General features: G+C 44.6%; 1 protein-coding gene across 1 annotated transcript in view; it reads left to right on the top strand.

Moving 5' to 3' along the window:
* The window catches only part of LOC124116103, a 64,317-nt gene that overhangs the window by 13,306 nt on the left and 27,405 nt on the right, over nucleotides 1-23,606 (top strand). The window contains exons 13-37 of the mRNA XM_046477329.2: nucleotides 487-787; nucleotides 2,927-3,088; nucleotides 4,104-4,200; nucleotides 5,630-5,773; nucleotides 6,614-6,805; nucleotides 7,062-7,159; nucleotides 7,788-7,960; nucleotides 8,752-8,876; nucleotides 9,134-9,232; nucleotides 10,348-10,492; nucleotides 10,619-10,717; nucleotides 11,140-11,262; nucleotides 11,596-11,923; nucleotides 13,247-13,408; nucleotides 14,285-14,369; nucleotides 14,914-15,057; nucleotides 15,929-16,120; nucleotides 18,192-18,289; nucleotides 18,940-19,112; nucleotides 19,674-19,798; nucleotides 20,433-20,531; nucleotides 20,836-20,980; nucleotides 21,561-21,659; nucleotides 22,246-22,368; nucleotides 22,804-23,122. Coding sequence (XP_046333285.2) covers nucleotides 487-787; nucleotides 2,927-3,088; nucleotides 4,104-4,200; nucleotides 5,630-5,773; nucleotides 6,614-6,805; nucleotides 7,062-7,159; nucleotides 7,788-7,960; nucleotides 8,752-8,876; nucleotides 9,134-9,232; nucleotides 10,348-10,492; nucleotides 10,619-10,717; nucleotides 11,140-11,262; nucleotides 11,596-11,923; nucleotides 13,247-13,408; nucleotides 14,285-14,369; nucleotides 14,914-15,057; nucleotides 15,929-16,120; nucleotides 18,192-18,289; nucleotides 18,940-19,112; nucleotides 19,674-19,798; nucleotides 20,433-20,531; nucleotides 20,836-20,980; nucleotides 21,561-21,659; nucleotides 22,246-22,368; nucleotides 22,804-23,122 — 3,850 coding nt within the window. The remainder of the gene's footprint in view (nucleotides 1-486; nucleotides 788-2,926; nucleotides 3,089-4,103; nucleotides 4,201-5,629; nucleotides 5,774-6,613; nucleotides 6,806-7,061; nucleotides 7,160-7,787; nucleotides 7,961-8,751; nucleotides 8,877-9,133; nucleotides 9,233-10,347; nucleotides 10,493-10,618; nucleotides 10,718-11,139; nucleotides 11,263-11,595; nucleotides 11,924-13,246; nucleotides 13,409-14,284; nucleotides 14,370-14,913; nucleotides 15,058-15,928; nucleotides 16,121-18,191; nucleotides 18,290-18,939; nucleotides 19,113-19,673; nucleotides 19,799-20,432; nucleotides 20,532-20,835; nucleotides 20,981-21,560; nucleotides 21,660-22,245; nucleotides 22,369-22,803; nucleotides 23,123-23,606) is intronic.

Genomic DNA, 23,606 nt, shown 5'->3' with positions numbered 1-23,606 from the left:
GGAAAAAATACCAAAATATAACTGTGGCAATGGATTTTGTCATTCCACACTGCTTCCACATGCGACATGGCTTGGGTGAAATCTAGCGATAGCACCTTAGAAATTGCATCACAATGCTTTGCAGACCACTGTGACGCTTCAGTTCCCATGACGTCACAATCAAAAGACACCACTAATCTCCCTCCCACTGAAGCTGGTTAGCTGTACTTTGTACTTTCAAGACACTGGTTATCACTGTTTACAAAATGAAAATGTCTAAGAATGTTTGACACTCATCAATGAAAGTTTAAACCTCCACGATAAGCCTCGGAGACTTAAACTTGTGTCGACTTGTGTTGATACATTGGAAGTGAAAAGACACTCTGGTGAAGTTCTCTATATACTTGACATAGTCTATAAACACGAAGACACTAACATCCTGTCCCAACCACATGATGTTTGTCAGTTCATATTCACCACCTTCAACAAGTATCCTTCATATTCCAGGGATGCTCTTCGTCTGGGGTCATCTAGACCTTGGCCGGAAGTTATGACCCAGCTGACAGGTCAAGCCAAGATGAACGTGAGCGCACTGAAGGAATATTTCAAGCCGCTATCTGATTGGCTAGAAGTTCAGAATGCCAATCAGGAGACTGGTTGGGATGAGCACTGCCCTGTTAATGAAGGCCTGGATGTGATGGCGTGGCTAGAGACATACAACGACCACGTGCAGGTAGTGCAGCACGAGGCCGCCCTGGCTGACTGGACGTACAACACAAACATCACGGACTACAACCAGGACAGGAGGGTCAGTGAACATGAACTGAAGGCGGTTGTATCTACCTGAGGCTCGCATTGGGGTTCCAGGGCAGAATAAGACCCCAGTTACCCATGTTTATCATAAAGACTTTCTAATCAAGGGGTGGTGGCGGGGAAGGGGTGTCACTGCTGTCCCAGTCGTCTAATTCAAAAGGTCAACGCCATCGATAATCAGTATATAACTAACTCGTCCAACTTTACCACGTAAATTCAAACGTCAACGCCAGGCAAAATAGTGGAGCAATTATATACTGAAGAACAAAAGTTCATGTGACATTGAATAGGATTTAATGCAAAGTTATGTTTTTTTACCAAATCTGAAACAATTTCGGTGTGCAACAGATAAAAGATTCCTGTGAGTGTTCAAATGGTTGAATTTGCCATACTGACTTCAGAATATGCGTGATTTCATAATAAAAAAACATGAACAAGCCAAAATGTCAATTTACAAATCAATAGCGTGTGTGTCCACCTCTGGTTGCGATGCAAGCAACACATCTTCGTCTCATGGAATGGACCAGGCGTCGGACAAAGTCCTGTGGGATATCTGTCCATATCTGCTGCAGCATGTTTCGAAGTTCCTGGAGTGACTGTGGAACACGTGGTTGACGTCGAAGGCGCCGATCCATCTCATCCAACATGTGCTCGATTGGTGAGAGATCAGGGGAGCGAGCCGGCCAGGGGATGACATTCACGTTGTTTTGTTGAAGGGAATCCTGAACACGTCGATCAATATGAGGCCGGGCGTTGTAATGTTAAAAGGTAATGACTGGGCCATGACGACGCAAAAAACGGGAGGACAACAGGGCCGATGATCTCGTCGCGGTCGCGCTGTCCATTGAGATATCCCTCTACCACTATCAAACGGGTCCTCTGTCTTGCTATAATCCCACCCCATACCATAACGCTGCCGCCCCCGAACTGATCTTCTTCCATGACACAATGATTGACGTTACGTTCATCTCGTCGTCGGTACACTCGAATCCGTCCATCGCTGTGGCTGAGGTATATAGAACTTGAATAGAACTTGTCCCCACTGCATGGCCGTCCAGCGTAGACGCTGTCTGCACCACTGTAGACGTGCTTGACGGTGGTTTTCTGTGGGACGTCTGGCGGGTCTTCTGGCGACAATCCATGCACATCTGAGGCGGCGACGTACGGTTTGTGAAGATATTCGTCGAAGGCCAGGGATGCAACTCGCTGTGCAGAGTGCCGTCACTGATGTGTGCGTCTTTATAGGTGAATCCCAGATTCACCCTGATTATATTTCTTGGTTTGTAAGAACCAACCCGTGCTCATGGGATTCATCAGAGTGGTAAATACCCAACACCTGTGATCCTTCCTTTCACATTAAGGTCGCACGCCATGATGTACCAGTAACTGAAATATTGCTCAAAGAGGCGTTAAACCAACACACATTCACTTACGAATGTGGATAGGGTGGTCCTGACGTTTGACCTTGTAGCCGTTGTAACATTGTGTTCTGGAGGCGTGGAGTGCTGGTCGTGTTGTTAACCACATGGCCAACAGTCATACCATAATTGTAGTGGAATAAAGTAGAGACAGACGTACGACATTTACTCATTCAATATATCTATAGACAGATTCGGCAGTGAATGTGGGATCACGTGTATGGGTTTGTATGAGGTGATGCATAAGTTGTGTTTGTGAAGAGGAAGGGGTTGGAGCGAGGGGGATTTTGTCAGCAGTTTCTATTCATTAAACGTCTTCTCATAAAAGGTGGGATGTTAAAAACAATATTTATTATTTACTCACTGCCATTTGTTCCTGTTATTGCTGCCCCCGAGGGGGGTCTAAAGTCTAAAGGATTGATTTTGCTGGATATTTTAATTAAGATTCAGTCAATGATATGGCAACTCTCTAATTTAGTTTGGCTATCGATTCTGAGGTTGAGTGTAAGGCTATCTTCTACGACTCTGTCTTAAAGGATCCGTTTAAGACACATCAGGGTTTCCCAGACATCCCATTTGGATGCTAAACTATTTGTTTCTACAGCTGTGTTAGTAAAGAAGACATGTGTTTATATGTGTCGTATCTCGTACCCTCCTGTGTACCCACTGCAATATACTTTACGACCAAATTGAGATGGCATTTCTTGGTGTTGCAGGTGGAGGCGGAGGTGAAGGGGTCCCAGTTCACGAAGGAGGCGGCTGGAATTGCCAGCACGTACGACGTCTCCAGCAAACATGACCCCAGCGTAGCCAGGCAGCTGCACATGATCAAAGACATCGGCACAGACGCGCTCAAAGACGAGAAGAAGATTAAGAAGGTACTGTTCTGGCACTCCTAGATATCTCCATGTCTGGAGGACATGGACTCACTCCGCAAGCTTTGATGTAACAGATTGTCTCAAATGTCCCGGGTGAATTATCGTACTGAATACAGTCAGTAATGAGATCAGCTTTCATATCAAATGTTCTATCCGTTAATATTCAAGAGTGAGTGAGTATGGTTTTACGCCGCTTTTAGCAATATTCCAGCAATATCACGGCGGGTGACACCAGAAATGGGCTTCAAACATTGTACCCATGTCGGGAATCGAACGAACGTGTCTGTTTTTAAGTCGAGCAATGAAATGTTTATAAATCATGGAAGTCAAATCAGCCGTACTCCGTGCATTTTACGAATCCTACCGTTGCCTTGAATTGGGGCCATGTGGCCTTCTAAGGTTTCCAGAGGAGAAGGTCCATCGTATATCGTCTTCAGTAGTTCACGGGTTGGAACACTTTGCAGTGCGGTACCTATTGTAACCAACAAATCAAGCCACGCCCTGGTTTCAACGAGTGTGACACCAGTGAGTGCTCCTTCCAATAAACGCTTAGATTACTTAGCACAAACCGCAGGCCCTCTACTCTCAACATTGCCTCTGTATCCAACAACTATAGGGTTCGCACTAAATAGGCACATTTGACTTCCGTGAGTACACAACACGGTCTCATTTCATTACTTGGCTAAAACAGACATGCAACACAGCACATCGGCCATGCGTTTGTTTGCCCCGGGCTGTAAATAACCTATCCAGTGATTGACATCATGAGCATCGATGTACACAACCGGGATACGATGACATGCATCAACCAAGTCAGCGTTGGCTGACCACTCGATCCCGTCAGTCGTCTCTTATGACAATCAAGGAATGCTGAAGACCTATAAAACCAGGATCTTCAAGATGGCGGCCGTGTGCATTCGCGGATAATGGGGGAACGCAGTGTATGCAAACCCGTGGCGTATTGACGATAACTGGCCTTGTGTTGCATATCGTCATACCCTGTGTTGTGTTGTAGCTGAGTGAAGTCCAGGCTCAGATGGAGGGCATCTTCAGCAAGGGCAAGGTGTGTCTCAACAAGACTCGACCTGACGACTGTCTCGATCTGGAACCTGGTGAGCCATCTTTATTTTGGCTGACTGCCATCAGGGCATTCAGGCATCGCTCAAGTGCTGTCTTCAATGTCATATAGTTCATTTTAAATGAAGTGAAATAGGGTTTAATGTCAAGTTCAGTATATAGCGACGTGCATGCGTGAATAGAAAGTTTATTTCTCTTTTGCCATTGGCCCATGTACAAAATTGTTACATTAATAAAATATATATGTTGCAATTATGTGGAAGATGACATAATATACTAATTATCAAGAGCATGTTGACACTGCGGACACGAACATAGCACACTTGTTAAGGATTGACACATCATTAGAAGTCAAGAAAACGTACAACTTCATTGATAACAACTTTTGGTTTATTGTATATGGCGACGTTTAGATTCTTACACCGTTATGAAGCTGGAGTGACAACAACCAAGTGGTGGGAGGTATATATGCATAACATGTTGTGATGAGCAGCATATTAACATTTCTACATCAGGTAAAAGATAACAAGGAGCATACAGATAACTGGATGAAGCCAATGCACAGTAAGAATAATAAATAGCAAACAGGTTATGAAGCTCATGGGTTATGAAGCCAAATGTACAGTAAGAATAATAAATAGCAAACAGGTTATGAAGCACATGGGTTATGAAGCCAGATGTACAGTAAGAATAATAAATAGCAAACAGGTTATGAAGCACATGGGTAATGAAGCCAGATGTACAGTAAGAATAATAAATAGCAAACAGGTTATGAGGCACATGGGTTATGAAGCCAGATGTACAGTAAGAATAATAAATAGCAAACAGGTTATGAAGCACATGGGTTATGAAGCCAGATGTACAGTAAGAATAATAAATAGCAAACAGGTTATGAAGCACATGGGTAATGAAGCCAAATGTACAGTCAGAATAATAAATGACACTCAGGTAATGAAGCACACAGGTAATGAAGCACACGGGTAATGAAGCACACGGTAATGAAGCACACGGGTATTGAAGCACACGGGTAATGAAGCACACGGGTAATGAAGCACACGGTAATGAAGCACACGGGTATTGAAGTACACGGGTAATGAAGCACACGGGTAATGAAGCACACGGGTAATGAAGCACACGGGTAATGAAACCAGATGTACAGTTGTAATAACAAACAGCACACAGGTAATGAAGCAGACGGGCTATTAAGTCAGATGTACAGATAGGATCAGGATTGAAATGATAAAAGTCATTGTGACAAGCTGATTGGATCCTAATTAATGTAATCTACTCTAATCAAGCAATAGACTATCTTAATTAGGATCCAATCAGCTCTTTCTTGGAATCCCCACTTCTCTGCCCCATATACTAAAATTGGTTTTATTTTACCATCAAACAAACTTCACGAATCTGTTTAGTAAGTGTTTACAAATATACAGTGCCTTGTCATCATTTTCTGTTTATCAGGAATCTCCCGGAAGTTTGCAAATTCACATGACTATTACGAGTTGCAAGCCATCTGGAAGCAGTGGCGTGACGTCACGGGAAAGAAGATGAAGTCTCTGTACACCCAGCTGGTGAATCTCAGCAACGAGGGAGTCCGAGAACTGGGTAGGTACTTCAATACTTCTGTAGCAACAGTCTACGTTCACTACCACAATACTGCAGGCCAGGAAGGAGCCGACACCAACCACACAACAGTAGTATGTCACGAGAATAGTGAATCTAGCATGTTATTATAGCAATAAATGGATTATCGGTACCTCGGAGCTACAATTATTATACTTATGTCATTGGTTATCCTAACACGATGAAGAAGTACCCATGATATATTGTAGAGAACCAATTATTTGTTCAACCAACTAAGATTTTAGCCTACCCTTGAAATGGAAAGAAATCACCCTTGTCGCTTTTTCGGGCCGTCCAAAATACCTATATGTAGCTATCATCCAACTTAAACACTTCCGAGATTCTCCTCCTTGAACCTGATATTTCTGTCAATCATAAAAATGTCAACTTTCTTTGAAAAAGGAGTAACTGTTCATTAATAATGGGTCATTATTCATCCTTTTAAATTTGATTTGCTCGTCCCAGGCTTAATGACAGGTCATCTTGAAATAGCTGGAGACAGTGCCCACTGCAGTCCCAAAAATAATTTGGGGGGGGGGGGGGGGGGGGGGGGGGCACTTGTGGCCCAGTCGTCTAAGGCGCCCTTGGGCACGCCAGAAAACTATGGTCGTCGGTCCGAATATGTCAGCACCATACCCTTGGGTCTCATGGGTTTCACCAAACTGGCAAACGTCTAAGACCTGCGTCACCTTTGGCTTTCCTCCCACATAAAGCTGACACGCCGTGATATAACTGGAGTACTGTTCAAAGCGGCGTTAAACCCAACTCACTGTCTCACTAAATAACAATCACTAAGCGCTCTCTCCCTTCCGTATCTTCCAGGTTATAACGACACGGGGGAGTACTGGCGTTCGTCGTACGAGACCCCCACCTTCCAGCAGGACCTTGAGCACCTCCTCGACCAGCTGAAGCCGCTGTACCAGGAACTGCACACCTACGTCAGGCGGGAACTGAAGAAGGTGTACGGCAAAGACAAGTTCCCTGTCACAGGACACATACCAGCCCATCTACTGGGTAAGCTAGGGCAGCTTCATGGTGTTGATTGGTCACTGAGTCATTTGAACAATAGGTCATACCCAGGAGTATATTTGAAATGCAAAAGTCATCAAGCCCTTCTAAGTCATGTATGTAGCGTCAAGAGGCTTTCCGCGAGTAAGTATTAACCCGTAGTCTACATACTGGTGTCGTGTGCAAAAAGGGAAATATTTGTGACGTATTTAGATCACGTATTTAGCGACATGCGCTAGAGCTACAGGTGTGTACATTACAGGTAACATCTGGGCCCAGGAGTGGGAGGATCTGTTCGACTTGTTGCAGCCCTTCAAACACAAGCAGAGTGTGGACATCACTCCTACCCTCAAGGTGAAGGTAAGGCAGTGACCCCGCTGCTATTGGGATTCAGATTAACATTCAGATTCCCATTCTGTTTCACATTCAGTTTCACTTTCGGACTGCCATTCGGTTTCACATTCAGACTGCCATTCTGTTTCACATTCAGATTCCCATTCGGTTTCACATTCAGTTTCACATTTAGACAGCCATTCAGAGTCTTTAAATACAAGTTGATTAACGCCTTTTTTGTTTCCCCGTAACCTGACGGTATCATTTGTGCTCATGCTTTCAACCACTGGTTTGTCTGGTTAATACGCATTTTTACGGGTACACCACTGCGTTCCAGTAACTAGTACCTTTCAGAAGGAAGATAATTTCATTATATGTTTGTCGCCATTCGCTGTGAGTTGCGTCCCTTATGCGTACCAGAAACCTATGATCGTTATTTCAAATCCCAGATTCGACCTGGTTATGTTTCTCAGTTTAAAGACTGTCAGTGGGTTTCAACAAAGTCGTAAACGTGTAAGACCTGCATCACTTTCACATCAAGCTGTCACGCATGGATATAGCAGTAATACTGTTCAAAACGGCATTAAAACCAAACTCACACACTCACCTTGAGACCCCAGAAAGGCGATTACATGTTCTGTTATCATCCATCCAGAACTTCACGACCATAGACATGTTCAAAACTGCGGAGGCGTTCTACAAGTCTATTGGCCTGACCCCCATGCCCCAGACGTTCTGGGACAACTCCATGCTGGAGAAGCCGAAGGATGGGAGGGACGTGGTGTGCTACGCCTCGGCCTGGGACATGAGCAACACCAAGGACTTCAGGTGCTGCCTTAGTTTCCCATACAGTTTGTTTGTTTGTTGTTTAGCGCTGCACTCAGCAATAGTCCAGCTGTATGACGGCGGTCTGTAAATAATCGAGTCTGAACCAGACAATCCAGTGATTGACATCATGACCATCGATCCACGCAATTGGAATACTATGACATGCTTTTGTTTGTTTGTTTGATGTTTAACGCCGCACTCAGCAATATTCCAGCTATAAGACGGCGGTCTGTAAATAATCGAGTCTGGACGAGACAATCCAGTTGGGAAACGATGACATGCATCAACCAAGTCAGCGAGCCTGACCACCGGATCCCGTTAGTCGCCTCTTACGACACGCATAGTCGCCTTTTACGGCAAACATAGGATGCTGAAGACCTATTCTACCACGGATCTTGATATGCATCATGCATCAACCAAGTCATCGTATTCCAATTGTGTGGATCGATGCTCATGATGTCAATCATTGGATTGTCTGGTTCAATCGTTTAAGGGTTGCACAGCCTAACATGCTGTTTGGAGTTGATAACAAGCTGAAGTACATTTTCTTCCCATATCGATTTACTGTGAAGGATAACTTTAAAATATGTTCTTTATTTTATTGCCTTAGGTAGAATCTTTAAACATTTTGTTATTTCATATTTGAGCAAATATTTTCCGCTAAACCCTGAACCAAATGCAAAGACATATTGCCTTACATGGATCTACTGCTTTTGGGTAGTTGGTATACTTATGTTGGTTGAACTGCACTGAAACGCGTGCGAATGTACATCATATATCCTGTATACTAGAATCAAGATGTGTACGGACATCACTATGGAGGACCTGATCACCATCCACCACGAGATGGGACACATCGAGTACTACCTCCAGTACAGAGGCCAGCCGTGGATCTTCAGAGGAGGAGCGAACCATGGTTTAATTTTATAACATTTATTTCTAAATATCGTTGGCTTATTCTAAATGTAAAATTAAATATTGTGGGGTTTGTGGCTTATGTTAATCTAAAATGTCAACGCCAGAGAATATCAAGTCTCGTTATCCACCGAAACAGATTCAGTTTGGTGTAAAAGGCAAAGTAACGGTGACAATTACATGAATGGATCCCTGAAAATCAGTTGTGACATCAGGTGTCGGCGAAGGTAAACAAACTTGTTTTGCTTCTGATGGCAGGATTCCACGAGGCTATCGGTGACACAATGGCTCTGTCCGCGTCCACACCGAAGCACCTCAGGCGAGTTGACCTGTTGGCTCCTGGGCCCGAGGATGACGGTGAGTCTCTAATGTATACTCTTCACGCCAAAGAACCTTGTTCTATACATCACAAGGGGGCTGACTTAAACTTCAACTGCAGCTACACCCTGGGGATTCGGGGTTACAATTGGTCCCAAGCAACTTACGTTTGTCTTAAGAGGCGACTAAATTAATTGGGTGATTCAGGGTTGACTGCGTGTCATCGTACCCAGACGGTGCTCGTAATATCAATCACTGGTTTGCTAGGGTCGCAGTGATATAAATGGAATATTGCTAAGTACGGCGTTAAAGAAGAAGTAAGCAGTATGTGTGAATCTAAACTGGACTTAAAGTTATCAACGGTAGCTTTGTCTCTGTGACATCAGCATCTCCATAAGCATCAGTATTTTCTGTGATATTGATGTTTTTCACATCTTTTAGCACTATTCCAGCCTTATCATTGCTGTGGACACCAGGAATAGGCTGCATATGTGCTGGGAATCGACAGCGTGACAAGACGCCGCTTTTACCACTCGACCACCCGCTTAACAATGACTGATATCAGTTGCAGCAGGATCACTCGGGGTACATGCAATTTTATGCATCCCGCGTTAGGTATAATGCCACGAGCCGGACGAGTGGTGTAAAACCTCATGAGGTACACATAAAACCCCATGTACCCCGAGTGATCCCTTCTACAACGAATTTATTTGACAGACATGTTTTAATGTGACATTAAAACAAATGCTTTTAAATGGATAGAAAACAGCTGTTCAATTAGGCTGAGGTTAACTTGTGCTATGTCACGTGACTATCATTGTCGCGGAAAAAGCGTGCGGCTTTCTGCTTCGAAACGGGGTATAGGTTATTTATTCTTCCGCTGTAAAGTCCACGTGCAGCCTGTTTTCTTCGTGGCGGGGTAAAAGGGATTTTATTTCCCTTCAAGGCGGGATACATTGTATTTATCAAGATAACGTGAACCACTTCATTCTGAATTATTTTATGGGCGCGGCTATTGTTAAAATTCTGAACTACGCAGAAGGGAATGAACCGTTCTGTGATTGAGGTTGGTATGATAAAGGGTCTCCATGACAACCGTTACAATCGAGACTATGAAACGCCCTATAGATGTGTAAACCTGCGACATCTTGCAGAGAGTGACCTCAACTTCTTGATGAAGACTGCCCTTGAGAAGATCGCCTTCCTTCCGTTCGGCTACCTGATTGACCAATGGCGGTGGAGTGTGTTCAGTGGGGAGACGCCACCTACAGAATATAACAAGAAGTGGTGGGATTTAAGGTGAAAACTGTTGATGTTCAAGTAATACCATATCTTGGATTCTGAAATGAGTCTTTTTCTGCATTCATGTCTGATGTAGCACTGTGTTTCGTAACCACACCACGTTATATCCCGGTACCGTTGCAGATGCAAGTACCAGGGTATATCCCCACCCGTTGCCCGCTCAGAGGAGGACTTTGACCCTGGAGCCAAGTACCACGTTGCTGCAAATGTACCATACATTAGGTATAGTGAGTGAGTGAGTGAGTGAGTGAGTATGGTTTTACGCCGCTTTAAGCAATATACCAGCATTATCACGGCGGGGGACACCAGAAACAGGCTTCACACATTGTACCCATGTCGGGATGCGAACCCGTGTCTTCGGGGTGACGAGCGAACGCTTTAACCATATAAAGCGTATATTTAGAGGATATTTAACGACAGTTGCCAAATGCGCTGTTTTTCTCATCTTGTGGCGTAGCTAAAACTGATCTTTTCACAAGTAATATAATTAATATCTATAATATAAATTGTCAATGCAAGAAGAATAACCAGTCTAGATTATCCGCCGAAACAAATTACATTTGGTAAAATAGCTGTGAAAATAATGTGAATGGGAAATATTATTTATTATTATAATGATTACACTGGTGGTCGTTATTCTCCAGATACTTCGTGAGTTTCGTCATCCAGTTCCAGTTCCACAAGGCGCTGTGCCAGGCAGCCAAGCAGACAGGTCCTCTACATAGATGTGACATCTACCAGTCTAAAGACGCCGGAGACAAACTCAGGTTCACACACGATCTCACACTCTACCCATCGTCAATAACGAACAATTATTTTAAGAGATGCCACAAGAGTAACTTAAAATTACACGAACAGTCAACGAAAACATGAACCTGAATCTTTGCACAAATGAAAAGTCTTAATGCGTGCGTGCGTGCGTGCGTGCGTGCGTGCGTGCGTGCGTGCGTGCGTGCGTGCGTGCGTGTGCGAGCACGAGGGAGAGGGTGCAGTGTGTGAGTGAGAAAGAGTGGTGTGTGTGTGTGTGCGTGCGTGTGTGTGTGAAAGAGTTGAAAGAGTGTGTATACAGGCACATCGAGTCAGCCACCTTTGTTTATTAGATCCATGCTGGAAATGGGGTCGTCGAAACCCTGGCAGGAAGCGATGCAGGTGATGACGGGACAGCGGAAGATGGACGCCAGCGCCCTCATGGAGTACTTCCAGCCTCTCACAACATTGCTGAAAGAGAAGAACGCCCTGTCGGCGACGGAGGACGACCCGGGCTGGACAGATATATGTCCAAATCCTTCCGGCAAGATCACAGATGTTACGTCGGCGAGACAGTTCATGGAGGAGTGTGACAAGGAGGCTATGGTGGTCATTTATAGGAGCTCAGAGGCCAGCTGGACTTACAACACAAACATCACTGATTACAACAGTCAGTTAGTGGTACGACACAATTAACGCTAATTGCAACAGGTGAGGTGAGGTGAAATTGGGTTTAACGTCGCGTCCAAGATTATTGCACTTATATAGCGACGTGCATGCACGTGTATGTGTGTGTGTGGCTGCTTGTACTAGTCCGGACTGATGCCGATTTATAGTGCTAGCTCACTGAGATACCATGACGCAGTTTAACATGAATAACTCACTCAGACACAGTATACTGACTCCGAGCCGACCAGTCCTTGTTTTAGCCCCTTAATGCCGAGCGCCAGACAGGGTAACAACAAGTACAATCTTTTAACGTCTTTTTGTATGACGCGGCCCGGGATCGAACCCTGGACCTTCCGCTTTCCGGACGGACGCTCTACCACTAGACCACGGAGGCGGTCCTAATTGCAACATAGACTTGGTAGTACGACACAACCATTACTCATTAAAAAAATCAGTTAGAGATAGGACACAATCATCACTGAGTACAACAGACAATTGGGGGTACGACACAATCATCACTGATTAGAACAGACAATTTTAGGTCCGACACAACATCACTGACTACAGAAGACAGTTGGAAGTAAGACACAACTATCTCTGATTAAACAAGATAGTTAGACAGAATTATATCTGATCACACAAGACACTTAAAGGAACACCGAGGTAATTGGTGTATCATTTCCGACGGTATGTCCATCTCTGTCAGTTCCGACGGTATGTAATCTCTATCAGTTCCGACGGTATGTCCATCTCTATCAGTTCCGACGGTATGTTCATCTCTATCAGTTCGGACGGTATATCCATCTCTATCAGTTCCGACGGTATAACCATCTCTATCAGTTCCGACGGTATGTAATCTCTGTCATTTCGGACGGTATTTACATCTCTATCAAATTCGACGGTATGTAATCTCTATACGTTCCGACGGTATGTACATCTCTATCAAATTCGACGAGTTGTAACCTCTATCAGTTCCGTCTGTATATCCATCTTTATCAGTTCCGAAGGTATGTCCATCTTTATCAGTTCCGACTGTATATCCATCTCTATCAGTCGACATACCGTCGGAACTGATAGAGATGGATATACCGTCGGAACTGAGGGAGATGGACATACCGTCGAAACTGCTAGAGATGTACGTACCCTCGGAACTGTTAGAGATGTACGTACCGTCGGAACTGAGAGAGATTTCATACCGTCGAATTTGATAGAGATGTACATACCGTCGTACATCTCTACCAGTTCCGACGGTATATCCATCTCTACCAGTTCCGACGGTATCTACACGCATAATATTATGTCTGGCTGTGTCCCACAGTGTGTGTTTGGCTGCAGGTGGACGAGAGCCTGAAGGAGACAGATTTCGACAAGAAGATAACAAGGAGGGTGAAGATGTACGACTGGGAAAACTTTCAGGACGAGGGACTGAGGAGACAGTTCAACCTGAGCTCAGTGAGCGGCACCACCGCGCTCTCAGACCCCGACAAGATCAAGCGGGTCAGTGGATCTCACTTGTATAGGGTATAGTTAATTCAGGTTTTATAAAATTCCTATTTGAAAATAAACAACCAGCTGTTGGCGACCTGTTTTTCTGTCAGCTTTAACACAAGTACCGTGTGTTTGTCGTAAAAAACGACTACATTGGCCCAGGTTGCAATGGTCAGTCTTGCTGCTTGCTGTAATCAGGCTGCGATAGCGTGCGTCTTTGTTCATATTTTTACTCTTTGGTTTGCTTGTTTAGTCATGATTATATATATATATACTTTTTAATGTGAAGTTTGCACGATATACGGTTTGTCCATTTGGACGAGAGGTCGGTCATATGACGTTCATAAGTGTGTGAACGACACATTTTGACTTTCCTTCATAAGATTGTATTCTCGGAATGACGTGAACTACTTCCACGTTCCTGACAAAGCCCCCTAGCACGTATAAATACAGAAATGATGCTTCTTTTAGACCCTTCAATCTTGAACTCGGCGTTTTAGCCTACAGTGGAAGAAGGCAGAGAGTTTGACTGCATGCCCGTTCAAGGATATCCTCGCTCCAACCCATATTCTAGTGAAAATTTCGAAATTTCGAGTTTTTAAAAATAAACTTAAAATAACGATAAAATATTCGAAGAAACGAGAAAAAAAACTCGAAATCTCGAGAAAATAATTGAAATAACGAGAAAATAATCGACGTAACGAGAGAAAAATCGAAATTTCAAGTTTTTGAAATAAAATCAAAGTAAAGAGAGAAAAAGTCGAAGTAACGAGAACATTATTGAAGTAACGAGAACTTTCGATTTAAAATATTGATTTTATGGTACCAAAGTGGCATCAGTAGGCTTTCGTAAGGGGTTAACGCTACATCTGTTCTGTGTTAAAGCTGAGTGAGCTGGAGTCACGGATGGAGGGACTGTTCAGCACGGCCAAGGTGAATGTCAGCGGCGTTATGTCAGACCTGGAGCTGGGTACGTTCACACAGACATGGTTTCGCAGCTCGACTAACACTATGGCATATATATAATTTGTAGGGCAGCAAGACTCAGCCTTTTTGAATATATAAATTGTCTTTAATATTGTGCTATGAATTTACTTAATGAATATACGTAAAGTATCTCTATGTTAAGCCCCGCCAAGTCATATTCGTCAGTGTCTCATAAAACTCACTTTTATACAACTCAGGAACATTGATGTTTATAAAGTATAGGACCAAATAACACACACACACACACACACACACACACACACACACACACACACACACACACACACACACACACACACACACACACACACACACACACACACACACACACACACGATCCTACGATCACAAGCATGTTAAGTCTAGGCACACTCGGATGTTAATGCCACTGTGACAGTCCCTGGACATTTAGACTTCAGCTATGCAGCCCAGGAACGATAGTACTTTATTCAGCCCTTCACATACCTACAATCTGATTGTGCAAATGAACGCCAAGATTACATCATATGACCTTGTCTGTACGTCAGAAATAACCCGGATATTTGCGCAATCACGAGACTACGACGTCCTGACCAATGTGTGGAAGGGATGGAGGGATGCGGCGGGGCCCCAGCTCAAGCCCCTGTACCAGGAGTTCGTCCAGCTCAGCAACGAGGGTGTCCAGGCTGACGGTAACTCTAAACCTGAACACGGCGCGACCTGAGACTATACTCGCTATTTTTAATTTTATAAAATAATGTTATTACTACACGATAGTTTTAAGTTTGGTCAGGGTACATGTTATATCAGACGACGTTGTATGCAAAGTAAGTATACATACGATACAGGATACTGTTTTCTATCGTTAAATCACTTGTGATATATAAACCGATTCCTTCTGCACTATTTTTCAAACTTTTTGATGCAAAGGTTGTTCCCATGTTGCTGCATGGTAGTGAAATATGGGGTTCGGATGATATTAAAGAAATAGAAGCTGTACACACACTTGCTTGTAAAAGATTCCTAGAGGTCAAATCATCCACGCCTTCACGTAGGGGTAGCAAAGTACGTGATCTAGACTACCAGTTTTAGGACTTTCATTTTTGTGGAAGCCTCGGTTGCTGAGTTGGTTAGATCGCTGACTTTGTGTGCTGGCGATAAGGTGCCTCACTCTGGCAGTGAGTATTCGAATCCTGGATGGGTCTCAACCCAAAAAAGTACGAGAATCTGTACTTAGAAAGTGCTATCCCAAATATAACATTTGTAATATTATTGTGATCTGCAAGCTCAACGCAGTGTTATAAAGTGTAACTGGACTTAGCTGAATACTGTATAAGGTTATGTACCATGGGCCGATTGAGGCGCCTCCATCTGTACGAAATAAAGAACTGAATATACAGACAATAAGGCCAGCTCGTTTCTCAATGTTAAATTTGTATACATACAAAGCGTTTTTGAATGTAAACGGTGTTCACAGACAACATAACATTGCGAGTGTATCTCTCTATTAAATGAAAGGCAGCATGGTAGAACCTCGGTCTGAGTGTACATTCTTGATGTCAGGTTTCAGCGACACGGGACAGTTCTGGCGGTCTTCCTATGAGACTCCCGGCTTTGAGGACGACATGGAGGCGCTCCTGGTGCAGCTGAAGCCTCTCTACCAACAGCTCCACGCCTATGTCAGGACGAAACTCATCGCCACCTACGGCAAGGACAAGTTCCCGAAGAGTGGTCACATCCCAGCTCAACTCCTGGGTGTGTTGGACATCTCTCTTCAAGTTCTAAGTATTCTCTACCCACTGCGTGTTAACATGGCACTTTGCATCTCGGCGGTGACCCAGCTGTCATTGATGTTTCACATACCGCCTCCATGGTCTAGTAGAAAGATCCGTGGTTCCATCCCAAGAAGCTTCATACCCGTAAAGAATAGGTCTTCAGCAACCCATGCCTGTCGTAAGAGGCGACTTACGGGATCGGTTGGTCAGGCTCGCTGAATTGTCTGATGCATATCATCGTATCATAATTTCGTGGATCGATGCACATGATATGAATCATGTCTGGTCCAGACTCAACGATTTGCAGACCCACGTCATACAGCTGGAATATTGCTGAGTGCGGAATTAAACAAGAAACAAACAATCAATCAAACCAAAAGACGTTATAAGATGGTACTTGTTGTTACCCTGCCTGACGTTCGGCATTGAGGGGATAATACAAGGACTGGTCGGGTCGGAGTCAGTATCCTGTCTCCATGTTAAACGGCAGCATGGTATCTATCTGAGCAACCTCTATGGAAAGGGAAAAGTCCGGGCTAGTACAAGCAGCCATGTACACGCACACACACCCTCCCTCACACATACACTCACACACTCACACACGCACACACACCCTCTCTCTCACATACACTCGCACACGTACACACACCCTCTCTCTCACATACACTCGCACACGCATACACACCCTCTCTCTCACATACACTCGCACACGCACACACACCCTCTCTCTCACATACACTCGCACTGGCACACACACCCGTTCTCTCACATACACTCGCACACGTACACACACCCTCTCTATCACATACACTCGCACACGCACACGCACACACACTCTCTCTCTCACATACACTCGCACACGCACACACACCCTCTCTCTTACATACACTCGCACACGTACACACACCCTCTCTCTCACATACACTCGCACACGCACACACACCCTCTCTCTCACATACACTCGCACACGCACACACACCCGTTCTCTCACATACACTCGCACACGCACACACACTCTCTCTCTCACATACACTCGCACACGCACACACACTCTCTCTCTCACATACACTCGCACACGCACACACACCCTCTCTCTTACATACACTCGCACACGCACACATACCCTCTCTCTCACATACACTCGCACACGCACACACACCCTCTCTCTTACACACACTCGCACACGCACACACACCCGTTCTCTCACATACACTCACACACGCACACACACACACTCTCTCTTGCATACACTCGCACACGCACACACACCCTCTCTCTCACATACACTCGCACACGCACACACACCCTCTCTCTTACATACACTCGCACACGCACACACACCCTCTCTCTCACATACACTCGCACACGCACACACACCCTCTCACTCACATACACCCGCACACGCACACACACCCTCTCTCTTACATAGACTCGCACACGCACACACACTCTCTCCCTTACATACACTCGCACACGTACACACACCCTCTCTCTCACATACACCCGCACACGCACACACACCCTCTCTCTTACATACACTCGCACACGCACACACACCCTCTCTCTCACAAACACTCGCACACGTACACACACCCTCTCTCTCACATACACTCGCACACACACACTCTCTCTTACATACACTCGCACACGCACACACACCCTCTCTCTCACATACACCCGCACACGTACACACACCCTCTCTCTCACATACACTCGCACACGCACACACACCCTCTCTCTCACATACACTCGCACACGCACACACACCCTCTCTCTCACATACACTCGCACACGCACACACACTCTCTCTCTCACATACACTCGCACACGTACACACACCCTCTCTCTCACATACACTCGCACACGCACACACACTCTCTCTCTCTCACATACACTCGCACACGTACACACACCCTCTCTCTCACATACACTCGCACACGCGCGCACACGCGCGCACACACACTCACACACACACTTCGATATATAAGTGCAACGAAATCATTAACGCGACGTAAAACACCATTTTATCTCACCGCTGTATGTTTCTTAAGGTAACATGTGGGCTCAACAATGGAATAACATCTACGACATCCTCCAGCCATTCAAGGGGAAGTCGGCCATAGATGTCTCACCAGAGATGAAAGCTCAGGTAACTTTACAATTACCCATGACAAAATCTGTGTTTCACAAATTCATAGCTTGACTTTTGGAATTATATTATTATAAGATAGGACACGAGTGGGACTGATCGCTAGACTTTAAGCACAGGACCTTCCCATTTCACGAATGTATGACGTTTGGCAGACATATTTTCATGAGGGACATGCATAGTTATTCAATATATTACATATCATCTGTTTCTGAAAAAAACGTAGAAAAATGTGGGTTCACGAAGACAAGAAGAGAAAGCTCAGATACAGTAATCGATTGTTGAGTGAGTGAGTATGGTTTTACGCCGCTTTTAGTAATATTCCAGCAATGTCACGGCGGGGGGGGGGGGGGGGGGGGGGGGGGACACCGGAAATGGGCTGCACACACTGTACCCGTGTGGGGAATCGAACCCGGGTCCTCGTAGTGACGAGCCAACGCTTTAACCACTAAGCTACCCCACCGCCCCAATCGATTGGTGAACGGCGTTACGTAAAAGCGTATCTGACATAATGAACAAGAGACGACTCAAACTAATGTTACCGATGTCCATGACTGTGGGTGATAGAGGTCAGCCCACGCATGAATTGGCATCTCCTTATACATACCATTTCAGCTGCACTCAACATCATATGTTACATATGTTCCTAGAAATATACCGTGCTGCGGATGTTCAAGACAGCTGAAGAGTTCTACAAGTCTCTGGGCCTCCTCCCCATGCCGCAGTCATTCTGGGAGAAGTCCATGATGACCAGGCCGCAAGATGGCCGCAAGGTTGTCTGCCATGCCTCAGCCTGGGACTTCTTTAACAAGAAAGACTTCAGGTAGTAGCACCGACTGGTTTCATTGGAGATATGGTTTGAGTTGTTTGTTTTTTTGTTGTTTAACGCCTCACTCAGCAATATTCCAGCTGTATGGCGGCGGTCTGTAAAATACTCGAGTCTGGAGTCGAGTCATTCCAATGATTGACATCATGAGCATCGATCCACGCAATTGGGATACGATGACATGCGTCAACCAAGTCAGCGACCCTGACCACCCGATCCCGTTAGTAGCCCCTAACGACAAGCATAGTTGCCTTTTACAGCAAGCGTGGGTTGCTGAAGACCTATTCTACCCCGGATCAGATCTGGTTAGAGAGCCTGATTTGTGACCTGTATTGTGTTACACCAGCCATAATGAAAATCTAACCCCAGGGAGCAGGAACGATTATTAAAGCAGTGTATTAACGTTTTGAACATGTTTGCATATTGTCCCTTTCAACTTACACTCAGTGAATTAGAGTTTCTGAAGAATAAACTCCACAAATCGGTTTCTAATTATTAATATATTGGATTGCGTTTTCTTCAGCTCACCATTAAAGTCTTTCAATATGTTGATTTCAGAATTAAGATGTGTACGGACATCAACATGGAGGACCTGATCACCATCCACCACGAGATGGGGCACATCCAGTACTATCTACAGTACAAAAACCAGCCTCTTGCCTTCAAGGGAGGAGCTAATTCCGGTACATATTCTTTCTGATGGTTATATTCTGTCCAAACGGGGCCACGAGTGTCCCAGTCGTCTAAGGCGCCCCAATTGGCTGTGCAGAGTTGCGTCCCTTGGACACGCCAGACACCTTGATTATGGGTTCGAATCCCGTTTCGCCCCGATTATTTTTCTAGTTTTGTCAGCAACATACCTATGCTCGTGGGTTTCACCGAAGTAGTAAACGTCTAAGACCTGCATCACTTCGGGCTTTCCTCCCACATCAAACTTACATGCCATGATATAACTGGAATAGTGTTAAAAGCGGCGGGGGCGTCTCTGAGCGTCGGCATTGTGTAGTGAATAAGGCCCTAGTACGCCCAGTAGTATGATATGGCTTGAAAACTGATAAAGGTGACATAAAACCGTATTCACTCACTCGACCTCCATGTCCGTCATTTTCATAATTTTCTGATTTGTTTTGCTCGAAACCCATTTTTCTTAACACATTTAGATGAGACTTTTATCGACTTCAGTTTTCGTTCTACAATATTTGATGGCTGTTTATCAACTTCTGTGGTAATTTTTTCTAAATGTATCACGACGAAAGTTCACCTAATTCCACATAAGCCAGTGATACGACTTTTACATAACTGAACAATGTATTGCAGGGTTCCACGAGGCAATTGGTGACACAATGGCCCTGTCAGTATCCACCCCTCAGCACCTCTACAAGATTGGCCTGCTGAAGACCCTGACAGATGACCATGGTGAGAATCAAGTCCTTATTTTATATGCATAATTAACAGCGACAAAAACATTTCCTCAATCATAAGAAATATCTGCTAAAAGAATGGGACAGTCTACGATTCCGTCTATAGCATTAGCATATGTTTATGAATAACTATCAATAAAAATGATGTTACCAGGTGTTCGAAAAACGATGGGTGTATCCTGCCCCTCCTGTCACAAACACATGCAGGTGCAAGTCAATTGTTCACCTGAAATATAAACAACGTAAAGTAGTTGAAAACTTCCAATGATGTTAATTTGTTCACTTTTGATCTTCCGCAGAAAATGACATTAATTTCCTGATGAAAATGGCCTTAGAGAAGATTGCTTTTCTACCATTTGGCTACCTAATTGACCAATGGCGTTGGAGTGTGTTCAGTGGGGACACGCGGCCTGAGGAATATAACCGGAAGTGGTGGGATTTAAGGTAACGACGGAAAGTTGTCACATACCACCCTTTTTTGACTCACTAACCTTTTTGACCCTGTGGGCTATCTGTCATCTGTGGGACGTATGCGAGAAGATTTAAACTTCACACAAGCACGACAGTTCATCAGTGACACAAGGCTTTTTCTTTCGTTGATTAATGTTCTATTAATCAAGTAGTGTATACATTGGGAGAGATTTTTAATGTACAACATACAATATATATAAATTACATATATGGTTTGCTTTATACGCAAAAGTAGCTAAGTTTTGAACAGTGGCTATTAAGTTCAGTTGAAGCCATCAAAATAGGAAACTGTAGAGTACATATAGAATCAATGTGGTACATACTTACATCTCAAATGGCGATAGCGACTATAAAATATTACAAAGTTAGTTACTGACCATAATTTAAATGATACTATAAACATTTGAAAATATATTACACGTACAAAATGAATACACTGGAATGTTTCCCTTATAGAATCTTCCACGTAATACTACTTAAACTTATTTCTAGCACGCGAGAAACAAGATTACCGACAGTTAACTCAGGAAAACAAATATATTCACTCTCACAGATGCAAGCATCAAGGCCTGACGTCACCCGTTCACCGAGACGAACACGACTTTGACCCGGGCGCGAAGTACCACGTGCCGGCCAATACGCCATACATCAGGTAACGCCGAGTAACAGTCGCCGAGATGAAATTCAGTCTATATGAACATGTACATATTTATAAGAGACGCATATTGTTTGTTATCCAATTTATTACTTTTAAGACTAGTTGTTGTTCTGGAGACCGCCTCCGTGGTCTAGTGGATAGAGCGTCTGCCCGGAGAGCGGAAAGTTGACGCTTCGATCACCGGCCGCATCATACCAAACCCCTTTAAAAGATGGTACTTGTTGTTACTCTGCCAGGTCCTCGGTATCAAAGGGACACTGTGTCTGAGTGGGGTACAAGTATTCATGCTAAAACTGCGGCACTGTATCTCAGTGGGCTAGAACTATAAAACCGCCATTAGTCCGGACTAGTACGAGCACACCCACACCCACACCCACACCCACACCCACACCAACACCAACACCCACACCCACACACACACCCACACGGACGCACACACACACACCCGCCCATGCACGTCGCTATATGCGTGCTGTAATCTTGAACGCGATGTTTCAACCCTCACCTGTTGTATCTGTAAGGAGGAGCCAAACACCTTTGTATCAAGCACTAAGCCTCGTTCCTCCTGGACCTTCTATAGGTACTTCGTCAGCTTCATCATCCAGTTCCAGTTCCACCAGGCGCTGTGCCGGGCAGCCAATCAGACGGGGCCGCTGCACAAGTGCGACATATACCAGTCCAAGGCAGCCGGAGATAAACTCAGGTATGAGTGAGTGTGGTTTTACACCACTAAATCGGCGAACGGTTTAACCACTAGGTCAACCCCAAGCCCTTGGATTTGAAAGAGTTGGTGACTGAAAATAGGAAAACAAGGTTAGATCACACTCAACCACTCAGACTGTTGGAGCAGGCCATGATTACGCTCTTCGCGTACACCTGGTGTTATCGCTGATTGTCAGTGATTCATTCATATAGTTTTCACCGTTATTTTGTCTTTTACACCCTATGGAGTTTATACTGTCTCTGGCTTTGGCGTATTGAATTGACGTGGTTGAGTAGGAAGACCTAGTATATATGCATTGACTATTGGTGTAATTTTTAGACAGTAGAAGAAATTGTAAAATGTGAAGACATTGTATTGATACGCAGTTGACAGAAACAGTTAAACATGGAATCAATATCAATGATGTCCCTCCAGCGCCGTGCTGAAGATGGGTCAGTCCAAGCCGTGGCCAGACGCAATGGAGGCCATCACTGGACAGCGCAAGATGGATGTGGGCCCCTTGGTGGAGTACTTTAAGCCACTGCTTGATTGGCTGGAGAAAGAAAACTCTGGCCAATCACTTGGCTGGGATGAAACTTGTCCACCCGGTATGGTTGGGAAGATCAGGGACGAGGGGGTTGCCCAGGAGTGGCTGAAGGAGTACAACCAGAGGTCATCGGAGATATACTATGAGGCCACCGAGGCGGAATACACCTACAATACAAATATCACAGAATATACCATTCAGGCTTCGGTAAGTTTTACGTTGGGGAAATAATAGGTGGTTCAGTGATCTGAGGCGCCGCCTTTCGCCCTTATATAGATGCGTTCCTCAGCTGTGCGGTTCTGGTCCAAGATTCGCACTGATTATGATGACGGGTATTTAAGCACCATGCCAGCGCTCATGAATTTGAAAACGCCTTCGACCTACATTACTTCGGGCTTTCCTCCCCCATGAAGCTGACACGCCCTTCTTAACTGATATACTGTTCACAAGACGTTACATCCAACTCACTCACTCACTCTTGAGGACTGATTTGAATGTGATGACATTGGAAGGAAAGCATTTAGAATCATTAACTGTTTCGGGAAGAGAAACTGACAATAATGATCACATGCTAAATGACTACCAGATACCTCTTATCATTTGGTCGTAAGTTCGGAGTTAGTATACAGCCACGGATCATGTTCGCTGCTAAAATAATGTCATTAACGTAATACTTGCGTGTATCCCTCTC

The sequence above is a fragment of the Haliotis rufescens genome, unplaced genomic scaffold, assembly GCF_023055435.1.
Source record: "Haliotis rufescens isolate VD_foot unplaced genomic scaffold, xgHalRufe1.0.p SCAF_4, whole genome shotgun sequence".
Classification (NCBI taxonomy): Eukaryota; Metazoa; Mollusca; class Gastropoda; order Lepetellida; family Haliotidae; genus Haliotis; species Haliotis rufescens.
The sequence above is the reverse complement of the archived record's forward strand: the minus strand, read 5'-3'. Positions and strand labels throughout refer to the sequence as shown.